The sequence below is a fragment of the Pristiophorus japonicus genome, chromosome 8 (assembly GCF_044704955.1).
Source record: "Pristiophorus japonicus isolate sPriJap1 chromosome 8, sPriJap1.hap1, whole genome shotgun sequence".
NCBI lineage: Eukaryota > Metazoa > Chordata > Chondrichthyes > Pristiophoridae > Pristiophorus > Pristiophorus japonicus.
The window spans coordinates 171,098,179-171,122,859 of record NC_091984.1 but is presented as its reverse complement, the minus strand read 5'-3'; the positions used below and the strand labels follow the sequence as shown (position 1 = coordinate 171,122,859).

General features: G+C 46.1%; 1 protein-coding gene across 1 annotated transcript in view; it reads right to left on the bottom strand.

Moving 5' to 3' along the window:
• Window positions 1-24,681, bottom strand: part of rsph14 (radial spoke head 14 homolog) — a 1,169,762-nt gene that overhangs the window by 1,144,564 nt on the left and 517 nt on the right. Inside the window, exon 2 of the mRNA XM_070887531.1 lies at window positions 11,939-12,041. Coding sequence (XP_070743632.1) covers window positions 11,939-12,041 — 103 coding nt within the window. The remainder of the gene's footprint in view (window positions 1-11,938; window positions 12,042-24,681) is intronic.

Below are 24,681 nucleotides of genomic sequence, written 5' to 3'. Positions count from 1 at the left end.
GGACTTCCCCAACATCGGGAACATTCTTCCCGCATCTAACCTGTCCAGTCCCATCAAAATCTTATACGTTTCTATGAGAACCCCTCTCATCCTTCTAAACTCCAGTGAATAAAGGCCCAGTTGATCCAGTCTCTCCTCATATGTCAGCCCAGCCATCCCTGGAATCAGTCTGGTGAACCTTCGCTGCACTCCCTCAATAGCAAGAACGTCCTTCCTCAGATTAGGAGACCAAAACTGAACACAATATTCCAGGTGAGGCCTCACTAAGACTCTGTACAACTGCAGTAAGACCTCCCTGCTCCTATACCAAATTCCCAAGCTATGAAGGCCAACATACCATTTGCCTTCTTCACCGCCTGCTGTACCTGCATGCCAACCTTCAATGACTGATGAACCATGACACCCAGGCCTCATTGCACCTCCCCTTTTCCTAATCTGCCGCCATTCAGATAATATTCTGCCTTCATGTTTTTGCCCCCAAAATGGATAACCTCACATTTATCCACATTATACTGCATCTGCCATGCATTTTCCCACTCACCTAACCTGTCCAAGTCACCCTGCAGCCTCTTAGCGTCCCCCTCACAGCTCACACCGCCACCCAATTTAGTATCATTTGCAAACTTGGAGATATTACACTCAATTCCTTCATCTAAATCGTGAATGTATATTGTAAAGAGCTGGGGTCCCAGCACTGAGCCCTGCAGCACTCCACTAGTCACTGCGTGCCATTCTGAAAGGACCTGTTTATCCCGACTCTCTGCTTCCTGTCTGCCAACCAGTTCTCTATCCACGTCAGTACATTATCCCCAATACTATGCGCTTTGATTTTGTACACCAATCTCTTGTGCGGGACCTTGTCAAAAGCCTTTTGAAAGTCCAAATACACCATATCCACTGGTTCTCCCTTGTCCACTCTGCTAGTTACATCCTCAAAAAATTCCAGAAGATTCGTCAAACATGATTTCCCTTTGATAAATCCATGCTGACTTGGACCGATCCTGTCACTGCTTTCCAAATGCGCTGCTATTTCATCCTTAATGATTGATTCCAACATTTTCCCCACTGCTGATGTCAGGCTAACACGGTCTATAATTACCCGTTTTCTCTCCCCCTTCTTTTTTAAAAAGTGGTGTTACATTAGCTACCCTCCAGTTCATAGGAACTGATCCAGAGTCGATAAGACTGTTGGAAAATGATCACGAATGCATCCACTATTTCGAGGGCCACTTCCTTAAGTAATCTAGGATGCAGACTATCAGGCCCCGCGGATTTATCGGCCTTCAATCCCATCAATTTCCCGAACACAATTTCCCGCCTAATAAGGATATCTTTCAGTTCCTCCTTCTCATTAGACCCACTGTCCCCTAGTACATTCAGAAGGTTATTTGTGTCTTCCTTCATGAAGACAGAACCGAAGTATTTGTTCAACTGGTCTGCCATTTGTTTGTTCTCCATTATAAATTCACCTGGATCCGACTGCAAGGGACCTACATTTGTCTTCACTAATCTTTTTCTCTTCACATATCTATAGAAGCTTTTGCAGTCAGTTTTTAGGTTCACTGCAAGCTTCCTCTCGTACTCTATTTTCCCCCTCTTAATTAAACCCTTTGTCCTCCTCTGTTGAATTCTAAATTTCTCCCAGTCCTCAGGTTTGTTACCTTTTCTAGCCAATTTATATGCTTCTTCCTTGGTTTTAACACTATCCTTAATTTCCCTTGTTAGCCACGGTTGAGCCACCTTCCCTGTTTTATTTTTACTCCAAACAGGGATGTACAATTGCTGAAGTTCATCCATGTGATCTTTAAATATTTGCCATTGCTTATCCATCGTCAACCCTTTAAGTATCCTTTGCCAGTCCATTCTAGCCAATTCACGCCTCATACCGTCGAAGTTACCTTTCCTTAAGTTCAGGACCCTAGTTTCCGAATTAACTGTGTCACTCTCCAAGAATTCTACCATATTATGGTCACTCTTCCCCAAGGGGCCTCGCACAACAAGATCGCTAATTAATCCCTTCTCATTGCACATCACCCAGTCTAGGATGGCCAGCTCTCTAGTTGGTTCCTCGACATATTGGTCAAGAAAACCATCCCTAATACACTCCAGGAAATCCTCCTCCACCGCATTGCTACCAGTTTGGTTAGCCCAATCAATATGTAGATTAAAGTCACCCATGATAACTGCTGTACCTTTATTGCACACATCCCTCGTTTCTTGTTTGATGCTGTCCCCAACCTCACTACTACTGTTTGGACTGTGCACAACTCCCACTAGCGTTTTCTGTCCTTTGTATTCTGCAGCTCCACCCATACCGATTCCACATCATCCAGGTTAATGTCCCTCCTTACTACTGCATTAATTTCCTCCTTAACCAGCAATGCCACCCCGCCTCCTTTTCCTCTCTGCTTGTCCTTCCTAAATGTTGAATATCCCTGGATGTTGAGTTCCCAGCCTTGGTCACCCTGGAGCCATGTCTCCATGATGCCAATTACATCATATCCGTTAACTGCTATCTGCGCAGTTAATTCGTCCACCTTATTACGAATACTCCTCGCAATGAGGCACAGAGCCTTTAGGCTTGTCTTTTTATCACACTTTGCCCCTTTAGAATTTTGCTGTAATGTTGCCCTTTTTGTTTTTTGCCTTGGGTTTCTCTGCCCTCCACTTTTACTATTCTTCTTTCTATATTTTGCTTCTGCCTCCATTTTATTTCCCTCTGTCTCCCTGCATAGGTTCCCATCCCCCTGCCATGTTAGTTTAACTCCTACCCAACAGCACTAGCAAACACTCCCCCGAGGACATTGGTTCCGGTCCTGCCCAGGTGCAGACCGCCCGGTTTGTACTGGTCCCACCTCCCCCAGAACCGGTTCCAATGTCCCAGGAATTTGAATCCCTCCCTTTTGCGCCACTCCTCAAGCTACGTATTCATCTGGGCTATCCTGTGATTCCTATTCTGACTAGCATGTGGCACTGGTAGCAATCCTGAGGTTGCTACTTTTGAGGTCCTACTTTTTAATTTAGCTCCTAGCTCCCTAAATTCGTCTCGTAGGACCTCATCCCGTGTTTTACCTATATCGTTGGTACCTATGTGCACAATGACAACTGGCTGTTCACCCTCCCTTTTCAGAATGTCCTGCACCCACTCCGAGACATCCTTGACCCTTGCACCAGGGAGGCAACATAACAAAAAGGTCATCATGCATGTTTGCGCCAGATTTCCTGGCAGCTATCATCACTCTTTCGTGCTGCACCAATCCACCCTCCCTCAGCTCTTCGCACCTCGAAACAGACTTTCCGGCTGGCTGCTTGGAGACAAGGGCTATCCACTGAGGACGTGGCTGATGACACCCTTGAGGTGGCCGAAGTGTGTTATGACAGCCACATGTGTCATAGAGCAAGCAATAGGCAAGCTCAAGATGCGCTTCAGATGCTTGAGATTAACTAATGTCTCACTATTCACTCTAAGTGACGAGTCCACTTCTCAGCTGGCAGACAAAAATGGAGAAGACCAGAAAGTGTTGCAAAGAACTACATTTACATGTGTCATAAATATAACTGAAACTTACCACTATCATTTTGTCATACACCCATGTGCATCTTTTCCGCGTGCTTCTACGAGGTGCAACCCCTGTGGCTTCACCAGGGCTAGAGGCAGGCTGCTCACTTCACTGTTGTGACTGCTTTGACACTTTTGGCACATGTCCGCTGGGTCTTGGCATCTGTGAGAGCCCCACCAAAGACTGCTCCTCCTACAACAGTGCAGGGGCAGACTCAGCCATTGGGATCAAAGGCAGCATGTGGGGGGCTCTGACTGAGGGGGAGGCAACGGGAGAGAAGTGGAAGTGCTTTGAGAAGAGCTCCCACTTCCATGTACCCTCTCAACATCATTCCTCTCAAGGACCACCCGCATTTCCCTGCTGGCAAGGAGCTGGAGAGCACCTTGCTGCACATCAGTCTATATTTATATCCCTCCTCGAGATGAGGTCCATGACCGTCTGGCATTTGTTTTCCATAGCAAGTCATGTATGTAACCTTCATGTTACTGTAATCTTCATAACAACACTGCATACTGTATACATCTAAGAAATGCACACCTTGACCATAGGGGGTGAACTTGTGGGAGACACTCCTCACCTGGTCATCCAGGCATATAAAGGGAGGTCCAACGCATGGTCATCACTTCTTGGTCCTGTGAATAAAGGTTCAGGTCACAGAGTGACCTTGTCTGCAGAATGTGCCTCGTGTGAATTTACTGTAGTGTGTAAGGACACTACATTTGGCGACGAGAAACGGGAATCAACGACTCACGAGAATGGCTACCGGTAGCACAGAGGAATGGTACTGTGTTGGTGAGATCTGGGACGATTTCTTTGAGAGGCTCCAGAAGAGCTTTGTCACGAAGGACTGACTGGGAGATGCAGTGGCTGACAAGCGAAGGGCGCATCAACTCACCAGCTGTGGACCTAAGACGTACGCGCTGATGAAAGACCTGCTCGCATCCAAGAAGGAAACCAAGATAATATATGCGCGCAACTCTGCTTCCAACGTGGCGATGGATCAGGGAGTTAACATTGTAAACGCGACTTAGAACCCCACAGGCAGGCAAGGGCAATTCGACACCACCCAGGCAGCAACAGACTCTAGAGTGGGTCCTCAACAGAGACAATGGCAGGTTGAACGGACATGTACGCCATCATGGTGGACAATGCGTCCCGGGATGGGGCCATTGACACCCATTAACAGAGTGCTCAAGAGTAATCAAAGAGACAATCAGAGAGGAATGCCTGGTAACAGCCCTTTTGTTCACAACGATCTCAGCTCATGCTGGAGGTGCGGGGGCAGACATACTGCAAAAACCTGTAGGTTTCAACAATTTATCTGTAGAAATTGTAACTTCAGTGGACATTGAGTCAGAATGTGCAGGAGGCCCGCCGCGAGGCTAATTTACGAGGCAGATGAACCAGAAGAGGGGTCTGCAAGGCAGGTTGATGCTTGGGACAAAGCAATGGACGCGGAAGTTCAGCGGGTTCATGTGGCAAACATCCACAGCTCATATACAAAAACGCCACCTATGATGATGAAAGTCCTATTAAATGGCATCACGGTACGCATGGAGCTGGACACAGGGGCCAGCCAGTCACTTATGAGTGTCCAACAATTCGAGAAACTATGGCCACTCAGAGCTAGCAGACCCAAACTAGAACACATTGACACGCAATTACGGACGTACACCAAATACATCATCCCAGTGCTAGGCAGTGCAATGTTGGTGGTCACACATAATGGGTCAGAGAACCGGCTGCTACTCTGGATTGTCCCGGAAAATGGTTCCGCGCTTTTGGGGAGGAGCTGGTTAGCCGAAATGAACTGGAAATGGGGGGATGTGCACACCATTTCATCTGTGGAGCGAAGTTCATACTCACAGGTCCTACAGAAATTTGAGTCACTATTTCAACCTGGACTTTCAAAGGTACCAAAGTAGTGATACGTATCATCCCGGACGCCAGACCAGTGCACCACAAAGCCAGAGCTGTGCCGTATGTGATGCGGGAGAAAATTGAGAGTGAGTTGGACAGGTTGCTAAGAGAGTGCATAATTTCACCTGTTGAATTTAGCGACTGGGCAAGGCCCATTGTCCCCGTCCTAAAAATGGGTGGCTCGGTCAGGATCTGTGGCGACTACAAGTCCACTATCAACCGAGTGTCACAACAAGACCAATAGCCGCTTCCGAGAGCGGAGGATCTTTTTACCACACTGGCAGGCGGCAAGCTGTTCACCAAGTTGGACCTCACTTCAGCCTACATGACTCAGGAACTGGCCGAAGAATCCAAGCTACTGACCACCATCACTACGCACAAGGAGCTGTTTGTCTACAACAGGTGTCCATTTGGCATTCAATCAGCGGCCGCTATCTTTCAAAGGAACATGGAAAGCCTGCTCAAATCCATCCCTGGAACAATCATATTTCAGGAGAACATCCTGCAGTCAGAATCAGGGGAAGTCATAACGGGGAACAAAGAAATGGCGGACCAATTGAACAAGTACTTTGGTTCGGTATTCACGAAGGAGGACACGAACAACCTTCCGGTTATAAAAGGGGTCTGGGGGTCTAGTAAGGAGGAGGAACTGAGGGAAATCCTTATTAGCCGGGAAATTGTGTTGGGGAAATTGATGGGATTGAAGGCCGATAAATCCCCAGGGCCTGATGGACTGCATCCCAGAGTACTTAAGGAGGTGGCCTTGGAAATAGTGGATGCGTTGACAGTCATTTTCCAACATTCCATTGACTCTGGATCAGTTCCTATGGAGTGGAGGGTAGCCAATGTAACCCCACTTTTTAAAAAAGGAGGGAGAGAGAAAACAGGGAATTATAGACCGGTCAGCCTGACATCGGTAGTGGGTAAAATGATGGAATCAATTATTAAGGATGTCATAGCAGTGCATTTGGAAAGAGGTGACATGATAGGTCCAAGTCAGCATGGATTTGTGAAAGGGAAATCATGCTTGACAAATCTTCTGGAATTTTTTGAGGATGTTTCCAGTAGAGTGGATAAGGGAGAACCAGTTGATGTGGTATATTTGGACTTTCAGAAGGCGTTCGACAAGGTCCCACACAAGAGATTGATGTGCAAAGTTAGAGCACATGGGATTGGGGGTAGTGTGCTGACATGGATTGAGAACTGGTTGTCAGACAGGAAGCAAAGAGTAGGAGTAAATGGGTACTTTTCAGAATGGCAGGCAGTGACTAGTGGGGTACCGCAAGGTTCTGTGCTGGGGCCCCAGCTGTTTACACTGTACATTAATGATTTAGATGAGGGGATTAAATGTAGTATCTCCAAATTTGCGGATGACACTAAGTTGGGTGGCAGTGTGAGCTGCGAGGAGGATGCTGTGAGGCTGCAGAGCGACTTGGATAGGTTAGGTGAGTGGGCAAATGCATGGCAGATGAAGTATAATGTGGATAAATGTGAGGTTATCCACTTTGGTGGTAAAAACAGAGAGACAGACTATTATCTGAATGGTGACAGATTAGGAAAAGGGGAGGTGCAAAGAGACCTGGGTGTCATGGTACATCAGTCATTGAAGGTTGGCATGCAGGTGCAGCAGGCGGTTAAGAAAGCAAATGGCACGTTGGCCTTCATAGCGAGGGGATTTGAGTACAGGGGCAGGGAGGTGTTGCTACAGTTGTACAGGGCCTTGGTGAGGCCACACCTGGAGTATTGTGTACAGTTTTGGTCTCCTAACCTGAGGAAGGACATTCTTGCTATTGAGGGAGTGCAGCGAAGGTTCACCAGACTGATTCCCGGGATGGCGGGACTGACCTATCAAGAAAGACTGGATCAACTGGGCTTGTATTCACTGGAGTTCAGAAGAATGAGAGGGGACCTCATAGAAACATTTAAAATTCTGACGGGGTTAGACAGGTTAGATGCAGGAAGAATGTTCCCAATGTTGGGGAAGTCCAGAACCAGAGGTCACAGTCTAAGGATAAGGGGTAAGCCATTTAGGACCGAGATGCGGAGGAACTTCTTCACCCAGAGAGTGGCGAACCTGTGGAATTCTCTACCACAGAAAGTTGTTGAGGCCAATTCACTAAATATATTCAAAAAGGAATTAGATGAGGTCCTTACTACTAGGGGGATCAAGGGGTATGGCGAGAAAGCAGGAATGGGGTACTGAAGTTGAATGTTCAGCCATGAACTCATTGAATGCCGGTGCAGGCTAGAAGGGCCGAATGGCCTACTCCTGCACCTATTTTCTATGTTTCTATGTTTCTATGTTTGTATGTTTATCACGGGCCGAAACACCGAGGAACACCTCTACAACCTGGAGGAGGTGCTATGCCGACTGGACCGGGTAGGCCTGCGACTAAAGAAGTCTAAGTATGTGGTTTTGACCCCAGAGGTCGAGTTTTTGGGCAGGAGGGTTGCCGCAGACGGGATCCGGCCTACCGAATCCAAAACGGAGGCGATTCGTCATGCGCCCAGGCCCGGCAACACATCAGAGTTGCGTTCATTTCTGGGAATCTTGAACTATTTCGGGAACTTTCTGACAAACTTAAGCACATTGTTGGAGCTGCTACACGTGCTCCTGCATAAGGGTTGCGATTGGTTTTGGGGGGACTGTCAGGAACGGGCTTTCAGTCAGGCGCGGAACCTGCTTTGTTCTAATAAGCTGTTGACTCTGTACAACCCCTGTAAGAAATTGGTTTTGACATGTGATGCATCATCCTCTGGGGTTGGGTGCATGTTGCAGCAGAGTAATGATGAGGGCCATCTCCAACCTGTGGCTTATGCCTCCAGGTCGCTCTCCCAAGCTGAACGGGGATATGGGATGGTTGAAAAGGAAGCACTCGCATGTGTCTACGGGATGAACCTTTTTGGCAGAAGGTTCGAGTTAGAAATGGACCACAAGCCGTTAACATCCCTGTTGTCAGAGAGCAAAGCTGTCAATGCCAATGCTTCCGCTCGCATACAGCGATGGGCTCTCATAGTGGCTGCGTATGACTACATCATACGGCACCGGCCAGGCACTAAAAATTGTGCTGACGCGCTCAGCAGGCTTCCACTGGCCACCACTGAGGGGGCAGCGGAGCAAAGCGCTGAGATGGTCATGGCCGTTGAAGCCTTTGATAGCGCAGGCTCCCCCATCAACGCCCGCCAGATCAAAATCTGGACCAACAGAGATCCCCACCTATCCTTGATGAAGAAATGTGTCCTGACTGGGGATTGGGCGCCCGCACACGGAGCATGCCCTGAGGAGGTCAGACCGTTTCACAGACGGATGAATGAGCTCTCCATCCAAGCCGACTGCCTGCTATGGGGCAGCCGGGTAGTCATGCCCCAGAAGGGAAGGGAAGCATTCATCAGAGAACGCCACAGCATCGTGCTAATGAAGGCCATTGCCCAGTCACATGAATGGTGGCCGGGAATTGACTCAAACCTGGAACACTGTGTTCGTAGGTGCATGACGTGTGCCCAGCTGGGTAATGCCCCCAGGGAGGCCCCGCTCAGCCCGTGGCCCTGGCCCACCAGGCCATGGTCACGTATTCATGTAGACTACGCGGGCCCATTCATGGGAAAAATGCTCCTCATTGTTGTTGATACGTACTCGAAATGGATCGAGTGCATCATATTGAATTCGTGCACGACATCCACCACTGTGGAGAGTCTGCTTGCGGTCTTTGCAACCCACGGCTTGCCGGACATCCTGGTTAGCGACAACAGCCTGTGTTTCACTAGCTATGAATTCCAGTTCATGTCGGGTAATGGCATCAAACATGTCAGGACGGCACCGTTCAAGCCAGCTTCCAATGGCCAGGCGGAACGTGCGGTCCAAATCATAAAACAGGGCATGCTCCGGATTCAAGGACCCTCCCTTCAATGCCGCCTTTCGCGCCTGCTGCTGGCCTATAGGTCCTGACCACATTCGCTCACCGGAGTCCCGCCCGCGGAACTACTCATGAAACGTACACTTAAAGCTCGGCTGTCCCTCATTCATCCTGTCTTGTCAGACATTGTTGAGGGCAAGCGCCAGTCCCAAAATGAGAGCCATGACCATAAATCAAAGGGGAGATGTATAGAAATCGATGACCCTGTATTTCTTCTTAATCACGCTTTGGGGCCCAAGAGGCTTGAGGGTACTGTAATTGGCAAAGAGGGGAATAGGGTCATAGTGGTCAGACTTAACAATGGACAGATATGCCGCAAGTAAAAAAAAGGTTCAGCATGGACACTGAGGAACCTGAGAAAGATCATGAGATGTTGCCCGCACTACCACCAGTGAACGAGCAACAATAATATTCAGCAGCATGCACAGTCCTTCCAGCCAGCCCAGACAAGCCAGAGTCACCACAGGTGACAGAGACGCATACCAAGGCTCAAAAACCAGAACCCCAATTGCGGCGCTCCACGAGAGAGCGTCGACTGCCTGAAAGACTTAATCTTTGACCCCATAAGATGTTGGGGGGGGCGGGGGGGTGCAGGTGATGTCATGTATGTAACCTTCATGTAACTGTAACCTGCATACTGTATACACCTAAGAAATGCACACCTTGACCACAGGGGGTGAACTTGTGGGAGACACTCCTCACCTGGTCATCCAGGTATATAAAGGGGGGTCCCACGCAGGGTCATCACTTCTTGGTCCTGTGAATAAAGGTTCAGGTCACAGAGTGACCTTGTCTGCAGAATGTGCCTCGTGTGAATTTATAGTAGTGTGTAAGGACATTACAGAAGTGCTTTGAGAAGAGCCCCCACTTCCATATACCCTCTCAACATCATCCCTCTCAAGGACCACCTGCATTTCCCTGCTGGCAAGGAGCTGGAGAGCACCTTGCTGCATATCAGTTAACATTTATATCCCTCCTCGAGATGAGGTCCATGACCGTCTGGCATTTGTTTTCCACAGCAAGCATGTTCTCTTTGACTCGTGCATTTGCTGCTCCATGCAGACGGCCATCCATTTCATGGAACAGCACATCATCACCATTGCTTGCGAGATGGTGGTGCTCAAGTTGGAGATGGACTCCTCCATTCTCTGGACATTTGCACACATCGCAGCTGCAAAAGCTGCCAGAGCCTCATGCAATTGTTGCTGCCCCTCCAAGATCACCCTTTTTCTCGATGACCCCCCGAGGTTCAGCATCTGCATGCAGCTCAGCAGAGCTTGTAACGTCCTGCGCTCTGCAGCGAGGAGTTTCCTCTGCCGTCCCTGTCAACACCATTTGCTCTTGTTTACTTGTGATGTGTGAAACACCAAGTTGACAACACTACTTCATCTCACACAGGACCCACCAAGGTGTGCATATCTGCGCTGGCACTGACTGTGCATGGGTCTGCTGATGATGCACCCTCAGAGAATGGAGTTTCCTCTGAGGAGTCGTCTTCCTCCTGCGGCCGGACAGTGGTTGGATGGGGTGGGCAATTGATAGACCTCTGGGAGAACAAAGAGATGAATTAGAAGTATTATAATAAGAGTGGGTAACGTTACCATTATCCACACGATGACATTTCACTGGATGCTGACATCAGTCATGTTGTATGCCATGTGGCTGTGTGAGATTTAATTATGTCATCAGATTGCTGGAAGATCCCCCCTCTCTGCATCTTCCACCGCCAGCAGCTCTGCAACTCCAGAGATCTCTAGCGCCTCCTCCTCTGCTAGAGTCAAATGACTGAAGACTGGAGAGCCACCTCCGGTTCTCTGCATCTCCCTATTGTTGTGGGCTCTCTTCTCCTGCAGGAGACTTCTAGTTTGACAACAGCCCTGGCTTTCCTGATGATATCTGGTGGTTGTTGGCAGGAGACTGTCTCTGGGTGATTTCTCCAGCTCTCATGTTTGAAGTATTAGTGGTAACTCATCATCACTGTTGACATGCAGTCCATTCCTTGCACAAAGTACTTGAAGGCTTTTGCCAAATTTCTAGGTTGAAGGGCCTGTGGAAGCTCTCCATAATCTGCCATCTTCACTAGCAGCGTGAATAACTCAGTGGTAAACCTACATGGTATTGCACACTAATGTAACACACTGCGTCAGCAAACCAACCTTTATTTTACTTGATCTGGCCACCATCTAAATGCATTACATTCATAGCTAATGAGCATAGCTGTCTGTAATCAGCATTATGCTTCATTCACAAATAATTCATTGGTGTCAGTATAATATATAAACTATTGTATTCTGCACAAAAACTTGAAATTCCAATAAAAAGAGTCCCACCCAAAACCTCTATCGTTCTTTTTTGGATGATGGCTGACTATTGTGTATTTCCAGCATTTTAATTTCTTTATTTCAGATTTCCTGCATTTGTTGTTTTTCTTTTTTACCTCTGATATTCTGTACATGCAGAGTCTTTTTCAACAAAGTCTCTTCAAAACAGCATGAAGGGTATAGTCAACTGTGGTTTATCAGTGGCTTTAAGAGATCCTCTTACCTCCCAATACTATGTGTAGCCAAAATATAGAAAATTTCTGTGGTCTTACGACGGACGGTAGCATCTTCATCCTTCAACAGGAGTTTCAAGTTCTCCAAACAACCTAGAGAAAACAAAAAAAATCCAACATTAGCATCCCAGCTAAAATCCTACATTGTAATCTACAAGATGAAATTTGACACATACGGCATATTTATATACTCTTATTGCCTTGCATATAGACTGCCCCTTCATATAAGCTGCGTCCAAACTGGACACTTTCCCTGGCAAAACATACACTGACCGCGAAAATAGGTTGTACATGTTGCTTTAATAATATGCAGCGTAAATGTGGTTAATACAGCATGATTTAAAAACATGAATAAAAATATGAAATTGTTATAAATATTGCAGCCCTGATAAACAGGGAACAAATTAAGGCAACACAGCCTTTGAACTGTATAAATGGATCATGGCAGAATTAACTGAATTTCACACAATTATTATTAATAGAGTAAGGGATTTATAAACACAAAAGCCCCAAAATTCCTGTATGTCCACTACACCACTGCAAATGAGGCACAGCAGACCTTGCATGCACCAAGGACTTCCAATGTTGATCCCATACTGTAGACCCAAGTTTCGGGGCGCGCCTAGAATGGCGCAGCCCCGACTTGGACGCCCGTTTTCGTGCCAAAAAGTGCGCCTAAAAAAAACTTAGATTCTCCGGCTCCCTGCTGGTCCTCTGGAGCCGAGCATGGTGCAGCACGAGCTATGGGGGGCGGAGCTAGGTCCCTGCGCTGAAAACAGTGCCGGGACCTCTGGACATGCGCGCTACAGTGGGCGCGCATGTGCAGTAGCTCCAGGCGCCCAAAACTGTGTGGGAGGAGCCCGAAGCACGCAGCCCCTAGCCCTAGCCGAATGGCCTCACTGGGGCTGCGTGCATAAGGCTGCCTCCCACGCCCAGCTCCTGCTTTCTCCCGACCCGACTCGACTCCCGCCCCACACCCCCCCCCACCCCCGAACCGGACCGGACCGGACCCCCCGGACTGGACCCGACCCGCGCTCCCCCCCCCCCCCCGACCTCCCTCTCCCTCCCTCCATCCCTCTCCCCATCCCCCGACCCGTACCGAACTGACCTCCCTCCCATCCCCCCCCGACCCGACCCACGCTCCCGACCCCCCCCCCACAACCCGGACCCGACCTGACCCGACCTCCCTCCGCCCCCCCCGACCCGACCCGCGCTCCCGACCCCGACCCGCGCTCCCCCCGACCCGACCCGCGCTCCCGACCCCGGACCCGACCCGACCCAACGCCACCTACCTGTAAATCTGGTGCTGGGGACGGGCCCTGCCCGAAGTCTTGGGCCCGGCCGGGCCCGGCCCGTTCAGCCTCCCTCCCCCTTCTCCTTTCCCCCTCCCTTCTCCTTCTCCCCCGCCTTCTCCTTTCCCCCCCACTTCTCCTTCCCCCCCTTCTCCTTTCCCCCCCTTCTCCTTTCCCCCCCCTTCTCCTTTCCCCTCCCTTCTGCTTTCCTTTCCCCCCCCGCCATTCCCTACGCCTGATTTGTAACCTACGCCTGATTTTCTAAAGTGTAGACAAGGTTTTTTCGAGCGTACAAAAATCTTCACTTACTCCATTCTAAGTTAGTTTGAAATAAGTTTTCACTGCCGAAACTTTGAAAACAGGCGTAAGTGGCCGGACACGCCTCCTTTTGAAAAAAAATTCTGTTCCAAAGTGAAACTGTTCTAACTGACTAGAACTGGAGCAAACTAAATGCCAAGAATTTGAATTTCTAAGTTACTCCGTTCTACACCAGTTGCTCCAAAAAATCAGGAGCAACTGAGGCTGAAACTTGGGCCTATCTCGGGGTCAGCCAATTTGCATAACACTGGGTCAGAACACATGGCACTTTTGGTTGCTTCCAAATTGAACATTCAATGGGGCCAAGTTTCCACAGGAGTTGCTCCTATTTTTTTGGAGCAACTGTTTTTTTTTGGAGTATCTTAAAAATCGCAATTCTCCACATTTAGATTGCTCCAGTTTCAGTGAGTTGGTTCAGTTCCTTTTTAGTTCAGTTTTTTTTTTCCAAAAGGGGACATTACCAGCCACTTACGCCTGTTTTGGCCATTTAAACAAATTCAGACAGCTAATAGTTACTCCAAACTAACTTAGGCCAGCGTATGTGTCCACTTTTGTACGCACAGAAAAACCTTGTGGATATTTTAGAAATCAGGCGCAGGTAGCCAGAGATATGGGGAGGGGGGGTGGGGAAGGGAAGTTAGAGGATTTTCCAAAGCATTAAACACCTTCACAACTACATTAAAGAAGCATAAGTACATTTAAAGCACTTAGCACTGAACAAAGCAATACATTTAAAGCACCAAGCACTAAACAAAGCACAAAAATAAGCATTCAATAACAAATAAAAAATACAAGGAAAGCACCGACTTACAAAGCACTAAACAAAGCACAAAAAGTAATAAGCAATTAATTAACAAATAAAAAATAGAAAGAACCCTGCACCTAAAGCACCAAGACTAAAGTAATAAGCAATCAATCAATCAATAACAAATAAAAAATAGAAGTCCTACCTTTATGTGAAAGGAAGGCAGTGGGCCACTGATGAGGGAGAGGGGAGGGGGAGAAGAGGGGGGGAGAGAGGAGGGGAAGAGAGGAGGAGAGGAGGGGGGAGAGAAGAGGGAGGAAAGAGAAGAGGGGAAGAGAGGAGTGGGAAGGGGGGAGAGAGGAGAGGGGGAAGAGAGGGGCGGGAGAGGAGGGGGGAGAGAGAGGAGGAGGGTGGGAGAGGAGGCGGGGGGCAACGTTAAACATATGAGCCTGCCCAGGTCCCATCCTACTCATGTCTTACCCCCAATCTCTTTACTTTCCTGCTACCCCCACCCCCCCGAACATCTCCGAGACAGTCCCAAGGAACACTCGATGTCCTCAGTCATCTTCCTTCTTGATGGTCACTTTTTTCAGCTCCTTCTCCCCTTCTTATTTGACTTTCTGTTCCCAGGATCTCCTGTCTCCGATGACGGACATTGCCGCCTGTTCCTCGCAGGTCGCAGCGGGGAGCCCATTCAGCCAGGGCTTGCTTCGGGCCCCTCCCACATAGCCTGCAGCCCACGCACACAAAATCTGGAGGCGAGGAGCTACTGCACATGCGCGCACACTCTAGCGCGCATGTGCAGAGGTCCCAGCACTGTTTTCAACGCCGGGACCTGGCTCCGCCCCCCCCGCTGGTTCTGCTGCACTCCGCCGAGTCCGAAGGAGGCTTGATGAGCGTGGAGAATACCACGGTAAGGATTAGGCGCGCTTTTTGTTCCAGAAAGTCGGCAGACCTCATGGAGGTGTGCCGTTCTAAGGGTCGGTGGAAACTTGGGCCCATTGAATGGTAGCCCTTTCCATTCAGTAATCGAGGGGATTAATAAATGTTGCCCAATGGCCACCAATGCTAGCTTTGACTCCTTCCACCCTAGGAGAAGCCAGCTACTCGGTAAAATTGTAATGCTCTCTCATTCTGCTACAGAGGGAGGGGCATGGCAAAGTCAATGAACTGTGGAGTGTTGCTAAACAGTGCATTAGGTAACCTGACAATTGTAGGTGAGGACAGCAAACTGTTGGTTGGGTTCCCTGTTGCACCCTGAAAGGAGTCAGTAGCAATGAAGTTGAAGGCAATGGTGACTTTAACAGGAATTGAAAGTGATGCCAGAATGCTTTTGGCAGATTGGAGGTCTGCCTGCAGCTTAGTACATACATTCCTCTTACAGCACTTTCTCCACAAAACATAGCCTGTTGAAGCACAGCTATTGGCTCATTAAATGGAAGGGGTGGTATTGATTATACACTTTTAATGAATAATGGCAAGACAGTCAGAGCCTCCTTTGATCTCACTGAATGGCAGAACAGGCTCGAGGGTCTGAATGGCCTACTCCTGTCCATATGTTTCTATGTTCCTTCTGTGATGCCATCCATATATGGCCTTCCTTAATTCCTCCTCTTTTTTTTCTCTAGTGCCTCTTCCTCCAGTAAAATATGCACAGAGGACCCACTCCCCCGCCCCCCACCCATAGATAATTCCATCCAATCACTCTCCTCGTGTTCCCAATGGTATCTGCTGGAAGCTAAAAGTAGTTTGAAAGTCACATCTGGTAATAACAGCTTAAGTCAAGTGAAAGAAACAAATTTTACATGGCTTTAGATCTGCTTTAAGCAGGTTTTTCTAACACTATTGCACGTCTGGTGAAATTGCTGGGATTTGACACAGGGGATGTCACTTCAGAGGAATATTGGCAGAATCCCCAGAGATATGGTATAAGCAACCATTTCCAGTCATTTAAACTATTTTTTCTGGGGGTTCCGCTGGTCTCCTACTGAAATGATAGCACATTGGGACGCCAGTAGAATTTCAGGGCCATGTGGTATTAATCAGATGTTAATGTCCAACCTGACTGCAGAGCAAAGTGGAGTGAGACTTCCTCCTTCATGTTTTGCTTCACACCAATGCTGCAGTAATAGTGGAAATTCACCCTTAGAAACATTACTACAAAATGCCATTATATGGTAAGTTGTTTTATGATCTGTTACATAATTGGTCTGGTGACATGAATACCATATTGCATTTCCTTTATTCTAATTACACATCTTCAGCACAAAATTAAGTACAAAAAGTCATTTTGTGCCCAAATCAAGTCTGACGTTAAATATCCAACAAAAATAAATCCCCATGTAATTTTACTGAGCTGGAATCGATCCTGAAGGCTTTAAAAAAATTGTTTATCATCTTCACGATCCTCTGAATACCACTCATATATCTTACATCTGTATCCAAGAATAAGCAGGGTGCAATATGTTGAAAAGTAGTTTTGCACACATACAATTTTCTATTGGTTTTTCAGTACCAATTCTACAATTATTAAAAACTTTTCCCTACCCTATTCAAGTCAGAAGTATTAACCCTCAATGCATACCATGGGAACAATTTTCTGAGTACATGCTAGTCGTGGGGAGCCTCACCCATCACCAATGCATATTGGAAAATCTTGCGCTCATGCCTGTTGAAAATCCTCATTGAGGCTGCATTTTTAGAAAATGACACCCAATATATATAGAATACCTGGAAATTACTTCAATATTGAATGTGCAAAATATGCGATATGAATTGAAGGCCAACTCTGTGTCAAGCATCACAAATACCCACAGTTCCTCCAAAGTTATATATTCTATGAAGCTAAATAATCTCATTGTCCAATACAGATGATATGACCTTATTAAATGATACTTTCCAGTAACCTCATTGATCAAAAATTACCATAACTATTCAAATGATAATACTTTTGAGCAAATTCACTGACGAGTACTGATTACTTAATTATTCTAGTTGTGTCGCTTTCTAACAATGTCATTGGCTGTAGCTAATTATGTGACTGACAGCATCATGTCATGTTTAATTGACAGGTTTGTGGACCAATGTCAGTGAAGGCAGGCCAGGTGGGAGCAGGGAATTAGCACGTTCTGCTTGTATGGTAATATCTCATTGGTCTCTGGTAACAACGTGACCATTAAAAAAGACGACATCACAATGACAAAGTTATATCACAGGCCAGATTCAAGTGCACAAGCTCCGTGTGAAGGGGAAGGAGTAGAAAATTAATAAAAATAAGGTAATTAAAAATATAAAAATGGACTTTTACTGTGTATTGCTGATGCAGATTTTCTTTTCCTGATGCGGCTCTGTTCGGCGGTAATGATCTCTTCACCACCCCCTCCTTTCTCTCTGGAAGTATTTTCTTTGTAATGGCAGCAATATTTTCTTTTCAGTTAGCGAACAACCAAAAAAACACTGAAACTGTGTATGTGCAACTACTTCAACTTTGTTGGCAACAGTCAAGTTCTTTTATAATATGGCAACTAGAATTGCACACAGTATTCCAAATAACCAAGGTTCTATACCTCCATGAGGTCTGCCGACTTTCTGGAACAAAAAGCGTGCCTAATCCTTACTGTGGTATTCTCCACGCTCATCAAGCATAACTTCACTGCTTTTTAATTCTATCCATCTCAAAATAATCCCTAATGCTTGGTTTGCTTTCTTTATAGCCTTGTTAACCTGTGTCGGTACTTTTAGTGATTTGTGCATTTGTGTTCCAAGATACCTTTGCTCCTCGACCCCATTTAGATTCTTATTTGCCAAGTAAAATGTAACCTCTCTATTTTTCTTACCAATATCTCACATGTATCTGTGTTGAATTTCATTTGCCAATTATATGCCTATTCTGTAAGTTTATTAATGTCTTCTTGTAATTTGTTGCAGTCCTTCTCTGTATTGGCTATTTGGTGTCGTCCGCAAATTTAGAACTCGTGTTTTTGATTCCAAGGTATAAATCGTTAATATAAATTGTGAATAACAGCACTAAACAATACTTCGTACCTACTGCCACTCCGAATAGCTACCCTTTACCCTTAATCTCTGCTTTCTGTCTTGAAGCCAGCTAACTATCCATTCTGCTACTTGTCCCCTGATTCCACATTGCCTGACCTTATAGAAACATAGAAAATAAATGCAGGAGTAGGCCATTCGGCCCTTCGAGCCTACAACACCATTCAATATGATCATGGCTGATCATGCAACTTCAGTATCCCATTCCTGCTTTCTCTCCATACCCCTTGATCCCTTTAGCCATAAGGGCCACATCTAACTCCCTTTTGAATATATCTAACGAACTGGTCTCAACAACTTTCTGTGGTAGAGAATTCCACAGGTTCACAATTCTCTGAGTGAAGAAGTTTCTCCTCATCTCAGTCCTAAATGCCTTCCCCCTTATCCTTAGACTATGACCCCTGGTTCTGGACTTCCCCAACATCGGGAACATTCTTCCTGCATCTAACCTGTCCAATCCAGTCAGAATTTTATATGTTTCTATGAGATCCCCTCTCATTCTTCTAAATTCCAGTGAATATAAGCCTAGGCAATCCAGTCTTTCTTCATATGTCAGTCCTGCCATCCTGGGAATCAGTCTGGTGAATCTTTGCTGCACTCCCTCAATAGCAAAAATGACCTTCCTCAGATTAGGAGATCAAAACTGTACACAATATTCAAGGTGTGGCCTCAATAAGGCCCTGTACAACTGCAGTAAGGCCTCCCTGCTCCTATACTCAAATCCTCTCGCTATGAAGGCCAACATGCCACTTGCCTTCTTCACTGCTTGCTGTACCTGTATGCCAACTTTCAATGACTGATGTACCATGACACCCAGGTGTCTGCACCTCCCATTTTCCTAATCTGTCACCATTCAGATAATATTTCGCCTCCCTGTTTTTGCCACCAAAGTGGATAACCTCACATTTATCTACATTATACTGCATCTGCCATGCATTTGCCCACTCACCTAACCTGTCCAAGTCACACTGCAGCCTCTTAGCATCCTCCTCACAGCTCACACTGCCACCTAGCTTAGTGTCATCTGCAAACTTGGAAATATTACATTCAATTCCTTCGTCCAAATCATTAATGTATATTGTAAATAGCGGGGGCCAGCACTGAACATTGCGGTACCCCACTAGGTACTGCCTGCCATTCTGAAAAAGACCTGTTTATTCCTACTCCTTGCTTCCTGTCTGCCAACCAGTTCTCTATCCACGTCAATACATTACCCCCAATGCCATGTGCTTTAATTTTACACACCAATCTCTTGTGTGGGACCTTGTCAAAAGCCTTTTGAAAGTCCAAATACACCACATCCACTAGATCTCCCTTGTCCACTCTACAAGTTACATCCTCAAAAAATTCTAAAAGATTTATCAAGCATGATTTCCCTTTCATAAATCCATGCTGACTTGGACCGATCCTGTCACTGCTTTCCAAATGCGCTGCTATTACGTTTTTAATAATTGAATCCAACATTTGCCCCACTACCGATGTCAGGCTAACCGGTCTATAATTCCGTTTTCTCTCTCCCTCTTTTTTTAAAAAGTGGGGTTACGTTAGCTACCCTCCAATCCATAGGAACTGATCCAGCGTCTATAGAATGTTGGAAAATGATCACCAATGCGTCCACTATTTCTAAGGCCACTTCCTTAAGTACTCTTGGATGCAGACTTTCAGGCCCTGGGGATTTATCGGCTTTCAATCCCATCAATTTCCCTAACATAATTTCCTGACTAATAAGAATTTCCTTTAGCTCCTCCTTCTCGCTCAACCCTCGGTCTCCTAGTATTTCCAGACGGTTATTTTTGTCTTCCTTAGTGAAGACAGAACCAAAGTATTTGTTCAATTGGTCTGCCATTTCTTTGTTCCCCATTATAAATTCATCTGATTCTGACTGCAAGGGACCTACATTTGTCTTCACTAATCGTTTTCTCTTCACATATCTATAGAAGCTTTTGCAGTCAGTTTTTATGTTCTCAGCAAGCTTCCTCTCATACATTATTTTCCCCCTCCTAATTAAACCCTTTGTCCTCCTCTGCTGAATTCTAATATCTCCCAGTCCTCAGGTTTGCTGCTTTTTCTGGCCAATTTATATGCCTCTTCCTTGGATTTAACACAATCCCTAATTTCCCTTGTTAGCCACGGTTGAGCCACCTTCCCCATTTTGTTTTTACGCCAGACAGGGATGTACAATTGTTGAAGTTCATCCATGTAATCTTTAAATGTCTGCCATTGCCTATCCACCGTCAACCCTTTAAGTATCATTCCACAGTCTATCCTAGCCAATTCACATCTCATACCATCGAAGTTACCTTTCTTTAAGTTCAGGACCCTAGTCTCTGTATTAACTGTGTCACTCTCCATCGTAATGAAGAATTCTACCATATTATGGTCACTCTTCCCGAAGGGGCCTCGCACAACATTAGTCTATTATGTGGTACCTTATCGGAGGCCTTTTGAAAATCTAGATAAATTACATCTACTGCATTACCCTTGTCTACTCTCTCTGTTACCTCTTCAAAAAAATGCTCCGCTCCCCGCCAAAACCAGCACCGAAAATCCTGGCGAGGCACTGGAAGCTGGCCGCCCGCCAGGAAGAGCTTACCGCTGCTATTGCCACCCCTCTGGGGCGAAAACAGAGGTGGCAACAAACCGAAAATCCAGCCCTATAGAGTACAAAAGCATGGAAGTTATGATGAACCTTTTGTAAAACAGCCTCAACTAGCATATTGTGTTTAATTCTGGGCACCGCACTTTAGGAAGGATGTGAAGGCCTTAGAAAGGTGCAGAAAAGATTTCCGAGAATGATTCCAGGGATAAGGGACTTCAGTTACTTGGACAGACTGGAGAAGCTGTGGTTGTTCTCCTTCGAGCATAGAAGGTTGAGAGGAGATTTGATAGAGGTGTTCAAAATCATGAGGGGTCTAGACAGAATAGACAGAGAGAAACTGTTCCCATTGGCGGAAGCATCGAGAACCAAAGGACACAGAGGCAAGATGATTGGCAAAAGAACCATAGGCAACATGAGGAAAAACTTTTTTACGCAGCGAGTCGTTATGATCTTGAATATACTGGTGAAGGCAGACTCAAAAGAGAATTGGAATTAGATAAGTACCTGTAGGAAAAGAATTTGCAGGACTATGGGGAAAGTGCAGGGGAGTGGGACAAGCTGAAGTGCTCTTGCAGAGAGCCGGCACAAGCTCGACGGACCAAATAGCCACCATTCTATGCTTCTATGATTGCAAGAGGGAGAGGCAAGTGGGAGAATGGGACCTTTCTGGTCTGTTTCTTAATATTAAGGCCAAATTTTTAGGGGCGCATCAAGGAAAAGGTAAAACTACTGCCAGCTCCATGGATGCACCCCTGACCCCATACCAAATTCTAACGTAATATAATTATAATCCTGGCAGTTTCACTGTAAGCCACTCCGCAATCAACTGATTTGGGGAAATTGGCATTTTAATTTTTTAATCCCCTCCCCAGGAAGCCCTTAGCAATGTTGGATGTCAGGGAGAAAACCAACAACCATATGACATTAAATTGACATTTTGACAGGCAGAAAAAGTGGTGGAGGCCCAAAATAACGATGTCCCCCCTTCCACTTCCTTCCCTGCCTATGTAGATCATGTTTTCTTTCCACTGATTTATTGGAGGAAATTCCAGAACCTTCTTGATTGTGACTGCATTTGTTACTTCCAATGGCAGACATGATAGACCAATGTTACATCTGGCAGCCTGGTCAGTCCCTTTGGTTAGGCAAGGGATAGAATGGTGAGAGAATGAGATGGTTCCAGTGGCATTAGCTTGCTTCAAAAATAAATCCTTTTATTACTTAAAACATTTGTAGTGGTTACTAACTTGTAACAATTTAAATAACTTTAGCAGTGGAACTGTATACAATTGTGGATAATCCACTGAAATTAACAAAGAAAATTTAGATATCATTTATAATTCAGAGCAAAGACATTAACCCTTTGTTACCATACCAAAATTAAGTGTTTTATTCAGCTTATCCATGCCATACAGAACAGTTTTAACCATTCTAGAGAATTTGGCTTAAATTTGAATTCAATTCATCCAAAACTCTATACCCACATCCCATCCTGCACTAAGTCATCTCACCCATCACCCTACCCTTGCTGACCTCTATTGGCTTCCCAACCTCCAACACACGAAACTCAAAATCTGCATCCTCATATACAAATCGCTCTATTGCCTCAACCTTCCAAAGCTCTGCAACCTCCTCCAGCCCATGTCCTTTAGTCCTCTTCCTTGGGCCTCTTGTGCATTCCCATTTTCCCTATGCTTTACCATGAGTGGGAGGGCCTTCAGATGTCTCAATCCTGCTCCTTAAAACTCCCATACTAAACCGCTCTGACTTCTCCCCCTCCCCCCCCACCCACCCTTTAAAAGCTTCCTCAAAACCTACCTTTTCTACTATGTTTTTGGTCATCTTTACTAATTCTTATACTATTACTCGGCATCAGTTTCTCCTCTGTAAAACATCTTGGAGTATTTACTAAAGGAGGCAGGAGGCAAAGAAGCATTATCGAGATATTTGTGAGTCTGTGGAGTTGCAATAGATGCCTGTAGAAAGACCATTACCAGAGACGGAGAGAGAGATGTTCAGGCAATGAAAGGTCAGATATGGACCATGTAAAATTGAGGGATTGTAGTGAAATTCTTCCTTTGGAGGAAGAGCGGGAACCGGCACCAATACAGCCGACAATGTAGCGGAGGAATAAAAACAGAAAATGCTGGAAATACTCAGCGAGTCAGGCAGCATCTGTGGAGAGAGAAACAGAGTTAACGTTTCAGGTCGATGACCTTTCGTCACAACTGGAAAAAATTAGAGCTGTAACAGGTTTTAAGCAAGAACACAGGCAGGGAAAGGAGGAAAGAACAAAAGGGAAGGTCTGTGATAGGGTGAAAGGCAGGAAAGATTAAATGATAAAAGGGATTAAATGAAAGGCGAAATGGGATAAGTAAAGAAACAAACGATGGGTCAAGAGGAGGTGTAAATGGGAATATCAGAATCATCAGCAACAGCTGCCTTCCGAAACAATGGGGGCAGAGATTATGATCTGAAATTGTTGAACTCAATGTTGAGTCCGAAAGGCTATAAAGTGCCTAATAGGTGCTGTTCCTCGAGCTTGCGTTGAGCTTCATTGGAACGGTGAAGTAGACGTAAGACAGAGTGGGAGTGGGTTAGAGAATTAAAATGACAGGTGACCGGAAGCTCGGGGTCACACTTGCGGACTGAACGGAGGTGTTCCAAAAATCAAGATTAGAGCAGAGAGGCAGTGGTTGGTGTTACCACCAATGTTTCCTTTAAGCTGCGCAACCACGCAATGATCTGCAGCTCCTGCGCGGCCAGTTCATTGGCTTTTAAGTAGGAAAATCCGTGCATACATGGTATTTTGAATGTGCCGCACTGCCCCTTAAAGAGGCCACACCCCCCCCCCCAAAATTAAAGGGAATATTGGTTACCACCCCATTTTTCCACAAGTTTTTTGGTTTTGGACAGGAAAATCAAGGCCAAAGTTTATATTAGTGGAAATTATTAGCATTTTGTTCGTGAAAATTAGCTTTTTTAGTATTTTGTTGCAAGTTGGCCTTACAGCACCAAAATAGAATGATATTGTGTCCTCATCTTAGATACCTAGCCAAGACACCAGATGCTGTGGAGCAGGATTTATGCTGAAGATCGCTCAAACAGGATGAAGCAACCCCTTGGCAGGATTTGAAAACTGAAAATGGATCATCGTTGGGAATTAGTGGAGCTCAATAAGGGGAGGCGTGATGAGTGGATGTCATTCAGTGCAGGAGAATATACACACCACAAATTTCCAGGATGGCTGGAATTTGTGATGGAAAGAAGCAGGCGAAAAAGGGTTGGAAAGCCCAGCCCTAAAGGTAACGAGGGCATAATAAGCTGGGGGCGTCGGCAATGTTTCAGGGGTGACAAACTGGATGGTGAGTAAAAAGTTCAGCTCGGGTTCCAACAGAATGTCTAGGGCATACACATCGGGTTTCAGCCTGAGAGGGTAACCAGGGATGTTGATGGAGTTGAAGATATGTCAGGGCTTATTGAAACTGAAAAGGTTGGCTTCAGTCTCGGTGACATTTAGCTGAAGGAAAATTTCCCCCCCCACCCAGGGCTTGGTGTTGGATAGTTGGTGGATAGATAGTTGGGAAGTTAAAGCAACACTGAGAGTTGGCCTCAATTTTTCTGTCTTCATTTTTTAGTGTCCCCATACATAACTGTCAATCTTTCGTTGGGTTTATCTCCAGGATAACCGAGTTCTTTGCATCTTATAACACCACTGTTATGGAA